Source organism: Myotis davidii, unplaced genomic scaffold, assembly GCF_000327345.1.
Source record: "Myotis davidii unplaced genomic scaffold, ASM32734v1 scaffold1693, whole genome shotgun sequence".
NCBI lineage: Eukaryota > Metazoa > Chordata > Mammalia > Chiroptera > Vespertilionidae > Myotis > Myotis davidii.
The window spans coordinates 209881-222875 of NW_006284386.1; the positions used below are offsets into that span (position 1 = coordinate 209881).

General features: G+C 38.6%; 1 protein-coding gene across 1 annotated transcript in view; it reads right to left on the reverse strand.

Annotated features, from left to right (window-relative positions):
* Nucleotides 1-3320: 3320 nt before the first annotated feature.
* The window catches only part of DIAPH2 (diaphanous related formin 2), an 870032-nt gene continuing 860357 nt past the window's right edge, over nucleotides 3321-12995 (reverse strand). Inside the window, exon 28 of the mRNA XM_015571867.1 lies at nucleotides 3321-3661. Within this exon, the coding sequence (XP_015427353.1) occupies nucleotides 3597-3661 (65 nt within the window). The 3' untranslated portion in view covers nucleotides 3321-3596. The remainder of the gene's footprint in view (nucleotides 3662-12995) is intronic.

The window sequence follows — 12995 nt, forward strand, 5'->3', positions numbered from 1 at the left end:
CCCACAGAGTTTTTGAGAATGTTATACCAGCAGAAATACTTCTAGGTTGGCCTTAAAGGGACAGAGATGGGACAAGATGAGAGAAGGTTTTCAGACTACTAAAAATTTACAGTCAACAAACAAGCTGATAAAACTACAATGTAAAGGATCCTTCAATGTAAAGGATCACCCATTAGGACTACAGGTACGAGGGCTCAAACATGGGAGCAGAAGCAGAAGTGAAAGCCATGGGCAGAGTGGGCAGAGATGCAGGCCTAACAGGTAGAGCCCTGAGACAAGGAGGATTATTGTCAGGCCTTGAAACCTAAGGGGATTTTGCTGCCTGAATTTTGAAAATCAACCGGACAGCCCTAGCTGGTTTGGCTCGGTGGGTAGAGCATTGGCCTGGGGACTGAAGGCTCCCAGGTTCGATTCTGGTCAAGGGCACATGCCCAGGTTTGGGGCTCGGTCCCCAGTGGAAGAAAGAAAATCATCAGGACAGATGACGCCTTCCTACTTCCCATTTTCTACCTTTGGGAATAGGAATGCCCATAATCATTATCAGATGCCTGTCCCACCATTGTATTTTGGAAGCAGATAATTTGTTTTCTTATTGTATTGATCCACAGATGGAGATGAATTTTGCTTCAGGCATTTTCTATACCTAATTTAGATCATCTAAATGGTGAGATTTGGAACTCTTGAACTGATGATGTTTGAATGAAATTTTAGACTTAGACTTGATGCTGTAATGTGTTGACAAGGTTGAGATGGAGTGAAGATTTCATGCACATGGGACAGAGCTAAATTTGGGGAGGGGAGCAGAGGCAACTATTGTGGGCTAAGGGTTGCCTCCAAAAAAGAGATATTCATAACCTAATCCCAGAATCTGTGAATTAGCTACCTTATTTGGAAAAAAGGTCCTACAAGTATAATTAAGTTTAGGGTCTTCAGATGAATTATCCTGGATTATCTGAATGGGCCCTAAATGCCAACCTAAATGTGTCCTTAAGAGAGGCAGAGGGAGATTAGGTACACAGAGGAGAAGGTGATGTGAAAATGGAGCAGAGATGTGGCGGTAAACCAAGGAAAGCTGACAGCCACCAGAAGCAGGGAGAGGCAAGGACAGATTTTCCTTTAGAGCCTCTGGAGGGAGCATGGCCCTTGGTTTTAGACATCTGGGCAGCAGAATCTTGAGAGAATAAATTTCTGATGGGTTAAGAAGCAACTGAGTTTGTGATACTGTGTTATAGCAGCCAAAGGAAACTAATACAACTAGTAAACATTTTAAGGGCTTTGTAATTTTTTAAAACATTCTGAAGAAAATCTTCATAAACTGGTGCTTCTCACATGTGGTAGTAATAAATCCAACAAGAGACTTCAGTATAATCTGATTCCATACTAAAAATGTCATGATGTACTTTTTTGGTGATAGGTTTCTATCTAACCCCAGACTGCAAATAGCTAGAGCAGGATCATTATAAATCTGGGAAGCAATTCCCTGAACTCAATTATTGGAACTTCATGAAAGACCCTGAAAAGGCTTCATAATATTTGTGAAAAGCAGGTGGGATTACTCTAAATACAAATATATACTTTATCGATAATAGTTCTTTTTTTTTCATAAACTATAAAATAAGGCAAGTTCACATCTGGAAAAGGTGATATACATCAGTATTTCTACCTTGACCAGCTTGGTAATATGGCATGGCAAATGCCCCTACACATTAGTCAGGGTTAATTTTTCAAAATATTTCCCCAGGCCTAAAAAGCTATCAAAGGATTCAAAGAAGCCATACCATGAAGATTTCAGAAATGACTTGTTGAAGTCAAAAATACACACGTTAAGTATTTACATAAATTAGTAGAACCAATATCTTTGTTGTTTAAAAAATTATGTGAAATTAGTATATCCTTTAAATTTGTGTATGTGTGTGCCTATGTGAGTGTCTTAAGAGGAGATAAAACTGTAACATCTCAGATACTGTAATTCTTGTTGATTTCTCTATCGTAGCAGCTTCAGAGCTTTGTAAAGTATGACACCCAAGTAAGAATGCACTGGAGGGAAAGGCAGCACTGAATCATCACACATCTGCAGAAAGGAAGCTGGCCACTAGTTGTCTTTATCTCCTGTGGTGACTTGCCAAGTCAGTCCTTTGTTCTTTCTGAATGTCTACAGTGTGCTTTGGAGGAGAAATAGAATTCTCTATGTAAGATATATACACATAAGAAATCTTTTACAATAATCATCTGCATGGATTACTCTTAAAATTGCACTCCAGAGAAGTTATACCACATTACTTCAATGCATACTTTAAAATAATAGACAATTGAAATATAATCGTTACTCTCTCATCGATTTTAGAAAAATGTAGAGCCTATTTTCCTCCTAGAGCTGTTTATGGCGGCAGCATTTAAATTTGTTAATATAGGTAAGTAAGTATGATGACTGAGAAGTTCACTTAGTCACTGGGATGTGGAATTACTGTAGCAAGAGATATAAATATATCCACATATATACACATACATACATAAATTGGTTTTTCTTCCTCAGACCACCGAGGCAGAATTGGAAAGGGGAGTAGAAAGGCAGATAAAACAATTGACCTTTCAGTTTTCTGCTGCCTCTTGCAGAGAGAAATCTTTTTCCTCTCAGGTCTCTGAGAATTCTATTCCCTGCTTTCAAGGGGGTCATGGGAGAAAGAAGAGTAGAGAGAAGAAATAAACCAGAGAGATTAGGAATCAATATTTACCTTTAAAAATCTAAATAAAGGTAATAGAATTTTTAGGTTCATCCCTCACATAAACATTAAAATGTAAAGTTTTTCTCAAAAATAGCCATATAAAGTATTTATATAAAGTTGATATATGTGCATAATTAGAAAACACTACTTTAAATAAAATTTAAATCACTTTGCTGCTGTTGAACTTTGGTTTATTTTTAGCAATGAAAAGTGCCCGCACTATCATGCTGAAACTTTAGTTTAATGATCAGTTTAATTTCAGCCAAAGCAGATGAATCCATCAGCTTTCACTTGAGATAAGATTCTAACTAATTAGACAGGGGCGAAGCAGTACTTTTGCTGAGATTCCAAAATGGTGTCTCTTACTGCCTCTCCATATTACTAACACGTACTTTTTCATTGGCCTTTTCCTTTTCTATGTAACAAGAATCAGAAGCAGATATTGAGTCATTCTTTTTTTCTACCCCTTTTCTTCTCTTTCTTCTTTTTTTTGGGGGGAGGGGGTGTGGGGGAGGTGACCTGCAAACTTGAGTAACATTGTACGTTTCTGACAGACTGAATGATTTGAAAGCCTTAGAGCTCTTCAATTTCTTACACTTTTCACCATCACTGTTAGGTCACACACAATAACAAATAATATACATCTTTACACTAAAATGGAACACACATTTTAGAATCCCAATAATTGTGTTCTATTAGTATAATTGTGGGAGGAGTCTTGCAATAGCTTTACAAATGCAGGCTGTTTCATCCGGCTTGGCTCGATCTTTGCAGAAATGCACTGATTCTTCTCCATCCCTTGAGTGCATGTTTTGTTCTCAAAATGAATGATTTTATTTACTGAAATATTTTTATATTCTTTGGCATCAGGACTCACTTAGCGGAGATACCTCCATTGTGGCGAGAGCGTGACCTTTCCAAAGGTACCCGTCTGTTATCTGTAAGACAAAGAGAAAAAGAACCAAAAACATGGTGAGCTTCAGATCTCAGCTATTACAGGATGTCAGGTTGAGAGAGGGTTTCAAATAGTCCTAAAAAATCACGTCAAATGAATCCTATATAATAAAAGCGTAATAAAATATAATAAAAGCGTAATAAAATATAATAAAAGTGACTGGAACAACTGTTAGACCAAAACCACCATGGCCCCTTGCCGGGCTGGCCCTGCCCCCAAGCATGTGGTTAGGGGTGATCAGGCAGGCAGACAGAGTGGTTAGGGGTGATAAGGTGGGCAGGCCAGCGGTTAGGGGTGATCAGGTGGGCAGGCCAGCAGTTAGGGGTGATCAGGTGGGAAGGCCAGTGGTTGGGGTGATCAGATAGGCAGACTCCCCCTTGCAGGGCTGGCCCCGCCCCACAGCAATGAAAGAGGGAGGTCCAGGCCACCAGTGGCTACTCTGTGGCAGGTGTACAGTGGCCAGCGATCGCCCCACAGAGGGAGGCACAAGCCAGCCAAGTTATCGCACCCCACCCCTGTTGCCTGCAGAGGGAGGCCACCAATGGCAGGGGAGGAGGGGGCTGTGCTGCACAGATGGCAAGTAGCGGCAGTGGCGGGGTGGGACTAGCTGTCTGCAGCCGGGGGAAGGAAAGCCCCAATAGGCCCTGATCTCAGGCCAGGCCTAGGGACCAGACCCGAGGGGTCCCAGACTGTAAGAGGGTGCAGGCTGGGCTGAGGCCCACCTCCCCCAGTGCACAAATTTTCATGCACCGGGCCTCTATTATGTAAATAAGTAACATGGAGCCCGGATCTGAGGAGTCATGCAGCAGCTGCCGGGCTGAGTTCAAGAGTTCTGCAATCAGCACTAAGTGACTTTTCTTGGTTAAGTGAAGTCAGAGTGGTACAAGAAATGGAAGAATTTTCTCAAGCACAATCCCCTTGGAAGTGGCAGGCGACAACAGAATTTCTTGGTCAACACATTAAATTGAAAGGCTCTATGTACAGGGCCTTTTGTTGGAAAGCACTTCAATTCCCCGTGAGTTTTCACTCTGTGTACTGGCTACCACTACAGGACAGCAGCATGGGCAGAGCAGGAAAGAGTTTTGATTTTTTGCAATGATTGCAGCTACTGAATATTTGCCTGATTGTATGATGTAAACAAGTTCAATACATTATATAGTCATAGTGAGAATGAATAATGAATAGGCCCCATTCCCTTCAACCGTCATAAGAAAAATAATCACTGTCGAGATAACTGTTGGCACAAAGCTTGAAAAGCAAAGTTTTAAAGTATTGAAAGTTTCTGAAAATAGTTTTAGCTTTAATAGGAAAAAGGTTTACAGCTCTGCACTAAGATGATCAGTACTATGTTATTATCACCTCTGTTTTATGCTCGGCTTAAATGCAATTGATGTGGGTGCAAATCCTTCTGACAGAGGAATAATATACTTAAATTCTCTATTTAGAATGAGACTAGGTCCCTACAAATAATGACAACCACCAGCACTTACATAAACGCTAACACTTCACACTCGTTAATTTGCTAATGCACACAACAGCCCCGGGAGGTAAGCCCATTTCATTCTGTCCTATTATCTCTGCTTTACTGATGAAGGTTACACAGCAAATCAATGGTATGATGGGGGATCATAATGCAAAGTTAATGCCTAAATGTCAGGCCTGCTTTGTTCAGAGGTAAATGTTGGGGCCTCCCAAGCTACTCCCCTCCTCTCACCCTGCCTTAAGATGATATGAAAGAAAGACATCCTGTCCATCCCAGGAGAAGGATGGACTGTGAGAAGTGCTGAAATGTTGCTATGGTATCAGTTTCATCTGTTCCAGTGTCTCTTGTCGGACTCCCAGTAGTCTGTGGTCAGTACAGAGCAAAGAAAGCTCACTGGCCTCCATGACCTTGGCCTCATTAACACCCTGGTATGAGTGCATCGAACCAAACAACTATAAGCTTAAAGTGCCTTATATGCAATAATATCACCGAGAGGTGAGAAAGAAAGGGGCATTTTCTCCTTTCAGAGATATATCGGAGTGATGGATTATTTGGGCATCCTTTTAAAGATACTATTTAAAAAATCCAATATTTAGTTTGTGATATGGATCACAATTCAGCTAAAAATGTGAAGATAACATTCCTAGATAAAGAGCTTATTACTGAGATGTCACTGCTTTGCATACAGATTGGTTTGAGATGTCTTAGAAAACATTTAAAAGTGAGATTATAATATAACAGTTACCATTCCATTGCTAGCATGTAAGCTTTTAATGCCATCAGATATGAGAATGATGGTACCAATCACAGAGGACTGTCCCAGCTCAAAAAGAGGCTTGCTCCTTAGCAATCTTACACACTAAAGCCAAACTGGCATTCACTTTAGGAATGCCACTGGCACCCCATAACATCACTCACTGCCCCCTGGATTCAAGAGAAGTACCACATGCAAAAACCCAGCCTCATGGCATTAAATGATGTGAGGATTCATGTCAACCCGCAACTTATAGGTAGCATTTGGTGTGAGAAAAGAAACGTTCAGGTCAAAATGAATGGAGAAAAGGACATTGAAGCTTTTGGAAGGCAAGATAAACACTGGTCCATGGTCCAAATCTAGCTCTTGGCATGCACAAGAGAAGTACCTATTCTACATTTCCTCCCTTCTTTCCTCCCTCCCTTTCTTCCGCCTTCTCTCTTTATCTTTTTTAATTTTTTGGTACCTAATTAGTCATCTATGTTCATGAGATAATTATAAAGAAGCAGCAATTCTGTAAAGGTCACCACGTATGATTTTAAAATATCAACCTACAACCTTGTTTATGAAAAAATGTCATTAGAAACAATGACAGCAATGACTGATCTGGATTTTGCGATTTATTTACAATCCTCTGTATTTATGTTAATACTATTTAGGTAAAAATATATATATTTATACTCTAGAGTTGTATGGATCAGGCCACAGTGTGATTTAAGGGATAATATGCTATATGTATATATAACATGAATATATGTTCATCTCTCTTTGCATTCTAATAGCTTGTAATCTAATGATGACAATATTTCTCACATGGATTCATACCTTCTTTAAAGCAGAGATTGTGAATTACTACATTTTTTGAAAGGCAAACTTCTATATTTATAGTATTAAATACTAATGAATAAAAATCAGTGGCCTGAGCCTCATAAGATCAGGGCACATCTTTGGCATCACATTTATGAGAAAGGAGCAAATGTTCAATATTATTGCATTTCCCTTTTGGAAACATAGATGGAAGCAGCAGGTGTGCATGTGATATAACTGGAGAGCTCCAGGAGACCTAGATGGAACCAAACCCACTTACCTTGCTGATCTTATTCTCCCCACACTGCTGATACTAGAGGGGTTTACATGGTGAAAACAGAGCCTCTCCTCCAATAAGTCAATAGTTTAAACATATGTATTAACCTGAGATGATGTGGAAGGCTTTGTTAGTAGCTTTCCTTTCCAATTTGCCTGTTGTCTTTTTGGAAAACAAGGAGAGGAAGGTAGGAGGGAAGCATCTTTCTGTGTTTGTATCCTTGTTGGGGATAGTGAGCAGTGAGATACAGGCAAAAACATTTCATTAGAGGATGGGGGAAACATGATTTGTCATATTCTCCCTCTGCTCCCATTTTATTAATACATAAGTAACATATTACAGTGAGTAAGAGAGCCTGGAGATTCTAGGATATCCTCAGGGTCTAGGAATTCATTAAGGCATTCTATTGTTTGTAAACATGAGGATTAATGCAGCAGTAAAGCCTGAGACATCAGTCCTAAGACGTCAGTCCCAAATCCACCACAGTTAGGTATGCGTACCCTGGCAGGTTTTCTCTGGTCATCAAAAGCTTGTCTTTATAAAATATGCCCCAGGTAAAGATGAAAGGATTCTGCTGTTACAGAGGGTGACCTAGTCATAGCATGATGAAGAGAGGGACATAGTTATACGAAAACTAGAAGCCTGTTGCAGGAGGATTCCTGCAAGAATAGGGCTTCCTCAGGCCGATTGCACCACCAAGCCCCGCCGCCCAGGGCTGCAGATGGGATCCCACCCACCCAGGGCTGCACACGGGGGTCCTGGCTGGGGGCAAGGCTTAGGCTGCACATGGGGGCTCGGATGGCGGCTTGCGTTGACCTGCCCTGCCTGAATTATGAAAATTAGCAGCCATCTTTATTGGCCATTAATTTGCATATCACACTGATTAGCCAATGGGAGGCGTAGCGAAGGTATGGTCAATTACCATGTTTGTCTATTATTAGATAGGAAATGTGCATTCTATAGAGGAAAGGTGGCTAAAATAAAAAAAAATATTCCAATCTGTCACCAAAAGAGACTATAAATGCATGGCCCAGCTTTAACATGCTTCTGCATATTCTGAATATCAGGTTAACCAGCTCAAACCAATGTCAAGGCTTTCCCCACTAAGTTAAGAGCAAAAAGCTTTTGGTTTTTTCTGAGCATAAATTGATTTGGCATCCATCTCATAATTTCCCCAACTGAGTCCTGCCGTAAATGAATTAAACCCATTATTGTATTGCTCTAAAATTCATCCATTCAATCATTTATTCAGCAACTATATACAAAGCACATCATTTATGAAATACCTGAATGTCACAATGTTTCAGATCCATAGCTAAATCTATGCCACTACTTTCTTCTTACTGAAAACTTTGTCAAGTGCAATAACTAAGGAAGAAGCATGTCACAGGTAAGGCTGAAACAAAATGTGGTGTGAGAGACATCAAAGGACTCAAGCCAGTGCTATATAACCTGGGAATGGGCAATTAATCCTCTAACAAAGTGATGTCAGAGATACAAGGCTGCATCTTGTATATTGCATGAGTAAGTCAGGTTGAAACTGAAAAATGGTGATGAAAAAGGCCATGTCCATTATTCATTTCCCCCCAGGTTGGGTGCCCATCTGTTGTCTATGGAAGAATTGTTTCCCTGGTGCTTTGTAGGCATGTAGACGTATATCAATGTACACCTAACATAATGCACTATACACTCGCAGCCAGGTAACATAAAACAAGTGTGCCTGGTATATACTTCACAGTGTGTTACAAAATATCCCACGTAAATGCAAATTAGCTGGCTCGAAAAAAAAGTAAAAGATACCCTCCGTAATGTACTGTGGGCTTTGTTTTCTCCAAAGCTCTTCAAAAGTGAAGGTGCGGCCCATTGACCATCAATGGGTAGGCATTGTTTTCAGCAAACTAAGCAAACAGAGGATTGGGTTTATGGAGTTTAGGCTAGGGAAACCAAGAACATTTTAGGTTGCTTCAGGAAATGTCTATTGAGTAGCTGTTTGCATTCCAAACACTGATAAAGAAAAGTAATTTTAGACCTGTTATACTGAAATATTCTCATATGAACTTATGTTTTTTCCTTTGTGTCCCATGATTCCAAAACTGATTTATGTTGGTGTGTGTGTGTGTGTGCGTGTGTGTGTGTGTGTGTGCGTGTGTTTGCTGTGATTTTTGGGATCCTGAATTGATAAAGTAACTCACTCACTAGAAATGACTAGAATGTTACAGCTGAATTAGGTTTAGGCCTAATCTCTTGATGGAGGATAGCCAATTGCTCTATTAGTTGACCAGGCTCATTCTCTTTACTCGTACCAGAATAGTGACCTTTAAAAGAAAAAAATATGTTGAGCTCAAACTTCATAAACAATTTGGTGTTCTAATTTTTTATTTAACATTTTATCATAGAAATTTCCCATGCCATTAAACTTCTGAAACATGATACTAAAAATATGGTTTTTAATGGCCACTTTCTTTTATATGATATAAATATATCACAATTTGCTTAATCATCTCCTGTCTGCTAGACATTTCAGTTGCTCCCAATTTTTTCTATTACAAAAAGCCTCACCGTGTACATCCTTAGAGTCATATCTTTATATGTACCATGTGCAGAAGTGGCATTAAGTATGCAAATAAGTTTCTAGCCTAGTGGTTCTCAACCTTGGCTGCACATTAGAATCACCTGGGAATCTTTTTAAAATCGTGATTTCTGGGCCTCATCCTCCGGAAATTCTGTTTCTTTGTTATGGGGTGGGGCCACAACATTAGTAACACAGAAACCCTAGAGCCGCCTCTGCCTTAGCCACAATTGCATAATATCCCCTCTTCTGGATATGCCATAATTTTATAATTCCCCACATATGATACACATTCAACTATATCTCTTCTTCTTCTTTAAGCTTTGATTTTTTTTTTTACATTTAATTATTTAAGTGATTTAGAATTTATTTTGATAAGTTTCCACATTGCTTGCTTGCAAAGAAGAAATGGGTTGTCCCAGCACTATTTGTTGAATAATCATGAATTTCTACACAGATTCATGATGCCTCTCCTATAAATAATCTATAGTAGGGTACATTTCTGTTCCATTGACCTAAGTAGTTTTCCAACTACTATTTTGGTGCCAATACCTTCCAACTGTGTTAATTCAACCTCATAATAGGTTTTAATATCTGGAGAAAATAATCCTCCATAATTTATAATTTCATTTCAAACATATTTTAGGGCACATTTTGGATGTCTACATCACACTATCATCACAAAACATCTTGAAAAAACCCACACACAGCCTGAAAAACAAACCCTACTAACTAGGCTATCCTAGTGAGGCTAGGCAGATGTTGATTTGTTGAGTGTCAGTGAGTTAGGTGATTCTAATGTCCCTAATGATGTTTTTAAGAGTTCTCGGACTCCGCATTTTTTAAAAGATTTTAAAAAAGCTCCTTTCCCTGTCTTCTGATCACTTTTTTTTTATACCAGCTGATCACTTTTCTTCTGGAAATACAGTAGAGGCCAGCACTAAGAAAAAGAGCATCAGCGATTCTACCTACAGATTTTATAATGCTCTTACTCTCATTATTTGTGCCTTGTCAAAAATATGAGTAATTGGTATTAAATGTATAGTTTTGTTGGCTGTTGATAAAGTCTAGTGTTTCTAGTTTGTAAATCTAATTTTCTCATATGTTTTATATGTTTTAAAAAATTGGCTTTCACTAGAAACCATGAGTATTAAACTATATCAAACATTATTTCATTCCAACAGAATTGCATACAAGGGTGCTATGCAAAAATGCATGTCTAGAAGCCAGTCTATTGCCTCCACCTAGCAAATAGTTCTAGCCCTTTTCTAATCTCAGTGACATAATAGAAATAGGCCATATTTTGTAATCTGTATCCTTCATTATATGCAAATAAATCCATGCAAAGAGAATAGAAACCAAGATTACCGTGGTAGTTCAGGTTGGCAGAAGAGATGAAAGTATTTTAACGAGGATGGTAATGGAAAGCAATAATGTTAAAGTAGTTCAGAGGCTACTGTGACTATAGACACACAACTCCCATTAACTGTAATTGGAGTTAAGCACATGTAATGATAACAAAATAGACCCCTAAATGTCTTTCCAATTGGAAAATAAGCAGATATGTTCCAGGAAACGGCGTGCTTTTGTGTAGAAAATACAATATTCTAATTGAGATGCACAAATTAGTTTCATTGATATTGCTCAGGGTCTGATGTTGGTATTTTCCCTATGCTTAGGGATGTAGATCTGCTAGAGGTAATGTCTGCACAAAGAATGCCTTTCCTTTTCACTTCTTAATGCTCAGCATTCGTTATGTTATTAAAGGAAAAGTCTCAATAGTTGTGATGGATTTATTAATTCGGTAGCTTGTTATCAGCATGAAACTCTGCTGTGCTAGGGGAAAAACAAATTATATTTTACAAAACTGCAGTAGTGAGATGAAATCACTTTTCTATATTTCACTTTCTTCTTATCCTCCTTGCCAGGTAGTAACTCTACTCTCTATCTCTATTATGAACCTCATATTTTGCAAACTATCAAGTCTTGTAGTAATATAAGGGCACATTATCAAACAAACTCAATTACAGCGACTTTAGGAAGATTGAAACACATGATAAAAGTAAAACCACATAGTACAATAATAATATTACTTCAAGGCACTAAAAACTTAATCCATATTAAGCTACAAATGTAGAAAATATGCAATACTTACTTTTATCTATCATAAACATGATATTTTCATAACATGTACAACCAATCTCTTGGGGTTTTAAATGACTAACATTTACATAATTGGTAATTTGAGTATTTCAAAGGATTTAGAAAAGCATGGCTCAGAAAAAAACTAATATCAGTATATTGTTCAATATTTCAACTGCCACAGACCTTGCTATTGATTATCTTTGGACACAATGTCAAAGCTAGGGAATAGATTTTTTTTTAAAAATGTCCTTGGTTTTGTATCTTAGCCATGCATTATGTTTGCTTCTATTCTAGGAAATGCAATTAAACCCTAAGACAAATTTTCTCTCTATGAGGTTGAAAATCTGATGACGATGCCTGCACATCTGGAAAATATAGAAAAGGCAACAAATAAAAAGATGAATAATATTAGAAAATAGTTGGAAAGGCTCCCAAGTAAATTATATGTGTGGAACTTGTAGTCCAAAAGAGAAACCATACAAATTAGAACAGAGCCACTCAGATGTCTATCACAGTGGATTACATGCAGCAGTTTCTCAAAAACTGTGAATTCAATATCCAATCATTAGCAATGAATCAGGAACTGATCCTTCAGTTTACCTTCTTCTATACTGCTTACACAGGGAATATAATTTGCCATTCATTTAAGGAAAGGAAACTCACACTCGTTTCCTTTCTCCCTATTTCCCTTCCATCTTTTCATCTACACTCAATTTTACTACACCCAGTATCTGCAGAGTCCCATAGCAGGCACCCTCATAAGTCATTAGGGAGGACAGGATAAATGTATAACTATAACAGACACTCTGTTTCTCATAGCATCTATTATAGTCTCAGTACGATGGACGTTCAGAGTAGAGAAAAATCATACCCTTGAGTGCAAGAGTTGGGGGTCAGGAATAATATCATCCCAGTTAGGCCTTAAAAATAGGTGGAATTTCAACAAGAAAAGACAAGAATATAACTGTTAATTTTTGGTTCAAAAAAGTAAGTTCCTCATGTTGCTGACGATTTAATTACCATTTATTTTCCTATTTGGCGGCATGTAAAGCAATGAATGCATAAAGGGAGAATAAGAATATCCTATCTAATAATAGACAAACATGGTTATTAACCGTACCTCTGACACACTTCCCATTGGCTAATCAGGGTGATATGCAAGTTAACTGCCAAACAAGATGGCGGCCAGCAGCCACGCAGCTGAAATGAACATGAGGCTTGGTTGCCTCAGCAATGGAGGAAGCCAAGGTTCCCCACCTGCGGCGCCAGGCTCTGAGCCTGC